At 30.2% G+C, this 5102-nt stretch overlaps 2 protein-coding genes across 2 annotated transcripts; both read left to right on the plus strand.

The window, feature by feature from the left end:
• The first annotated feature begins 1251 nt into the window (after positions 1–1251).
• Positions 1252–1824, plus strand: LOC127745014 (uncharacterized). Its single transcript, XM_052257977.1, has one exon. The coding sequence runs from the start codon at positions 1252–1254 to the stop codon at positions 1822–1824; it is 573 nt and encodes a 190-aa protein (XP_052113937.1).
• A 1594-nt stretch (positions 1825–3418) lies between these two features.
• On the plus strand, positions 3419–4750 carry LOC127745015 (uncharacterized). Its single transcript, XM_052257978.1, has 3 exons — positions 3419–3552; positions 3797–3948; positions 4074–4750. Exons 1-3 carry the CDS (start codon positions 3419–3421, stop codon positions 4748–4750), a joined length of 963 nt encoding a protein of 320 aa, XP_052113938.1.
• The last annotated feature ends 352 nt before the right edge of the window (positions 4751–5102 follow it).

The following is a 5102-nucleotide window of genomic DNA, read 5'->3' on the forward strand; positions in this document are numbered from 1 at the left end:
GGTTATGTTTGAGTCCCTGCTCAGAGGGACTTTTCTGCCTTGGCCTCCATGAGGGAACTCATCTCTCTCCTTCTCCAACGGTAAATTCTACCATGTATCAGGAAAAAGTGGAATGAAGATCACCCATTGGAGGTGCTCTTAGGCCCAGTTTGGGTAACCAACTTAATTAAGCTCATTTTGATAAAATAACTTAAACAATAAATGACTCTGTTAAAAGTAACTTATAAATAAATTATTTTGTGTTTGGATTTTTAATTTTAAAAGTGTTTATTTTATAAAAATATGATGAAAAGTAGAAGTATTATGAGAAAAGTAATTTTTTCTAATTTTTCTATAAGCTCCTAAGACCATCTCCATTAGGGAATTCATTCTAGTCCCTATTTATGGCCCACCTGTCACAAAAAGTAACTTCACATCAGCTTTTGCATCATTACCAGTAAATAGGAACTCAAAGAATCTCTCTCTTCTCCATTAGAAGGAACTAACTTTAGTTCCTATTGTGGTCCCACTTAATTAATTAATTAAAGTAATTAAAATTAATATAATTATTATTTTTTTATAATAATATTATTTAAATTTATAAATTTAAAATAATTTAGTATTATAAAATATTAAAATAAATAACTTAAATTTGGTTAGTATTTTAAATTTTTTATATTTTTTATTATTTATCACATGGCATAATTTTATTGGTTGTTGCAAGTCCCTGTTTAGAGGGACTCTCAACTTTGATCCACGTGAAGAATCCTCCTTTCCTTTTCACGCCAATGGTAATTGAGTCCCCATCTATCAGAAGAAGAATTCTATTTCTTAGCATTGGAGTTGCTCTAAATAACTTTTTAGAAAGTTGCAATTTGATTTTGAAAATTACACCAGACATTAATACTATTACTTTTCATAAGTTAAAAATAAAAATAAGTTGCTTCTAGAATTTCCAAACGGGCCTTAGTTACACATTTATTAATCTAGTATTTCTCATAACGTACAATCAATTTTATATTATTATTCCTAAATCACGTTCTCACCTACCCAATTTTATAGCATGCATGATGCATCTCCCGTTAAATCATAATGCCATTTACATTACTACATCTTGAAGAGGTAGTAATTCAATTCTATTTGATAATAATCTTAAAAACAATTTATCGTCATGAAAAGAATTTCTTACCTTGAATTTGTTTTGTTATTTTTCCAGGTGATTATTTCCTTTTCGATTTCTGGAGAACCAATAAAATTGGTTATTCATGGTTCATGGATTTAGACAAATTTCTTGACTCCAAAAATGGGTTTCTTGTAAACGACTCGTGCGTCATTGTTGCTGAAGTTTCTGTGAATAACAATGTCTCGCTTGGCAGCATGTTAATAGATTTAAATGGTGGAGAGAAAATCGAAAAAGTTCATCTTGAATTGCTGGATAAAGCTTGTTCAAAGCACCCTTCTCTTATTGAAAGCCTTATAAAGAGTAGTCAAAGGTTCGTTGAACGGGCATTAACAGCTTTGGGAAGACTTCTTCATTTTCTGAAGACTAAGAAAATGAAGGATATGATGAATGATGGTGCTGCTCGTAAAGAGCTTAAATATTTATGGAATGAAGTTGAGAGAGTTGGATTTGATGATTTGACATGGCTTGAGCCTCATGTTAGATCAGCACTGAGTATGAAAGATTATGTGGAGAGAGGAGAGGTAGTGACAAAGCTGAAGGGAAATGTGGTGGATCTTGAAGACAGGGTTAAGAGGGCAAAAAGGAAATTAGAAATTGCTGAAAAAGACTTTGAAAAGAGAGATTTGAATGATGCATTAGCTCATGGATTATCCTATCTGTAATTTATGATACAAATTATGGACTTTTTTGGCTTACTATCTTGGTTGAAACGAAATTAGAACATTGCTATTTCTAGCTTCGAATGTATGTTCTTCTAATGAAATTAAACAACTTGCTATTTCATCCTTTCCTTGTTGTGATTTTGTCTTTCTGAATTATATTATTCTTTTATTTTTTTTTAATGTCACTACCTTATGAACGACCTTCTATACTTTCCATTATTTTTTTCTTTTCAATTTTTGACTTTCTATAGGTTTTATTATTTTTTTTTCTTTTCTCTTGAGTAAAATTACAATTTAGTCTCCAAAATTTAAAAGTAAACTCAATAATTTTTAAAATTATAATTGACTCAATTTTTTTTTAAATTTTCTCACTATAAAAAAAGTCTAAAAAACTAATTAGGATATATAGCCAATATAGAATCAATTAGTTAAAAAATAGTTTTTATTTTTAATTTTAAAATTTAAAAAATTAAGACAAAGAGAGTTTTTTTTTTTGTTTATAATAGACTTATTTTTTAACTAGTTAATTCTGTGTTAGCTATCCTCTAGTTGGTTCTTTAGCAGGATTAATTGTTTTGATCGATTTTTTTTTTTTGACATTGGTTTATATTTTTATTTTTTATCTTGAGTTTCTTAAATAATGAGTTTTTGTTAACGGTAGAGTGTCATATTGGGAAGAAATGAATTAAAAAATACAAACTTTTGTTAACGATTAAATTTATTGAACTTTGCTAATTAATTGAGAAGAATTAGGTCTAATTTTAACCTTTTTGTTGGTGTTTGTCTTTTTATTCATATCTTTTTTGAGAGAGCCCAATTTACCTTTACGTCTTTATTCATTAAACTATTTAGATCAGTGGTAATTTTGTCAAATTGTAATAATACCACTCTATTATCTTTGAAAAAAAAAATTTGGAATTTCAATGTATCGAATTGAATGCATTCGAAATCACAGTAAATTTCTGCTTTTGATGATTTATTAATACTTTTGATAAACCATCTAATAATAAAGGTAGAAATTATCACGTCAAACATATTGGGAAGTAAAATAATTCTCGCATGTCGCAAACTTGTGCCAAAGACGTTCATAAGTCATAACCTCTTGGAAATTCACAACTATAATAACATGGGGTTTAATTTCTTTATTCCCAATTCAATTGTTATTATTAATTAATATGTTGTTATATTGAAGTAGCTAGCTAGTATTGAGTTCAATCTTTAAACATTGAATTTGACCCAATTCTGGATTATTATTCCAATACATTTGACCTATATATTTCCAATGTTCAATGACTGCTGGTTGGGTAGGAATTTGTATAGATTAATTAATTAATTAATCAATAATTAATTAATTATTGATCTCTATTAATAATGGTTTATCTAAAAGGCATTGAGCCATTAACTTAAAGGAACAAAAAAAGTTTGGTATTGAAGAAAGAGTAGCTAAGAAAAAGAGAAGATTGTTGGTAAGGTTTTTTTTTTTCTGATTTCTATTTTTTACTTGAAATATTTGGTGATATATAAGTTAGAACTCTGAGCATTGTGTTGATTGATTACTTTGGGGTTTCACTAATACTTGGAGGGTGGAAGGAGAATGGAAAAGGAACAAGAAGAAGTAAAGGTTTTAACAACTAGCAAGTTCACATGGACCATTAACTTCTATACTACTAGTTCGGTTGGCCCCGTATTCTTCTACTCCGAAACCTTCTTCGTCGGCCCCTATTCCTGGTATGTACTTACAACGATAGCTTTTTCTTCTAAGCATGTCTCATTCTTTCAAAATATTACTCTTAACTTTTAATGTCATTTGATTTTGTTTCTAATGTTTTGGATTTATCAAAAATATTCTGGACCTTGACTCCACAAAGTTGAAAACTTTAACTGCTTACAATATAATAATGGACGAACGAATATGAGTGATTTTACATGTTTACTTAGTTATATAAATTCTGTGAACTTTGGATTCTTTTAGGCAGATAGCTATATATCCAGGTCTCTCCAGCATTATTTTACGAGGCTTATTGGTAGATCGATTGTATGGTGTGGACATTGTTGGATGGAGATCTCTTAACTTCAAGCTCTCTTTAGTTGATCAGCTTCAAGGCAAATCCACCATAACAAAAGGTATCATTTTATTCATTACATGTCAGATTTATATAATTATTATTCCTTTCTCCTTTTGATAAATCATCTAGCGCCATTTTTTCTTATCAAACTTTATTTTGACCTATGATTTGTGATTTTGCCAGAGAGGCAGAATATCAATATTCATTGGCTCAAAAAAGGAGTTGAAGCTGTTGGCTTCAAAGTACATTCAGACCTAATTTTTGACTGCAAAAACGGGCTTTGTAGTGCAACCGACACGGGCATTGTTGTTGCTGAGGTTTCTGTCAATGGTATAGGAGTTGTTCATGATCAAAATCACCCATGTTCAGTTATGAAGTCCACTGCTGTATTCTTGGATTTCAGGGGATTATGCAAAATGGAGAAAGACTATGTTCAACTACTAGAAAAATCATGTTCAAAGTACCCTTCTCTTATTGAAAGCCATAGAAAGAGAAAACGGAGCGAAAGGTTCAATCAACTTTCATTCACAACATTAGGGAAACTCTTGCATTTTCTAGAGACTAAGAAAGTGAAGGACATGAAGAGTGATGATGCTTATATGGAGTTACAAGATTTATGGGAAGAAGCTGAGATTAGATTTGATGATTTGAGTTGGTTGGAGCCACATGTTAAATCTGCTTTGACCTATTTTGAGAAAGCAGCCAAGGTGGTTGATTTAGAAGAAGAAGCTAACACCCTGGAAGAAGAGGCAGCTGCTATAGATGCTGATCTTGAAACAGCAAAGGATGAATTGGCAAAGGCTGAAGAAGATTTTGTAGCAAGAGGTTTGGATGATCAACTAGGATATGGAATACCCTAAACCCTAATTAAGATTACATATAAAGATATTTTTGTATTTTGCTTATTAGTTAAATTTCTATCATTCGCTTATTAGTTAAATTTCTATCATTCTGAAAAAAAATTCAGAACACTGATGTCCTAAGACTTTATAATAATTCTATTATCTAGTATTCTACTTTTGTCAATTATAGATTGTTTAGTATGTAGTGTAACTTGTATGCCGTATATAATCGCTAATGTTTGACCTATTACTTTTTTCTAATATAATCTAAACGTATTTGTATTGTTGCGATTATATTTGCTTGTAGTCTTGTGAGAATAATTATATATCTGTCACTATATTTGTGTAAGGCAAGCGATTACAAAGTAGT

Source organism: Arachis duranensis, chromosome 2, assembly GCF_000817695.3.
Source record: "Arachis duranensis cultivar V14167 chromosome 2, aradu.V14167.gnm2.J7QH, whole genome shotgun sequence".
NCBI lineage: Eukaryota > Viridiplantae > Streptophyta > Magnoliopsida > Fabales > Fabaceae > Arachis > Arachis duranensis.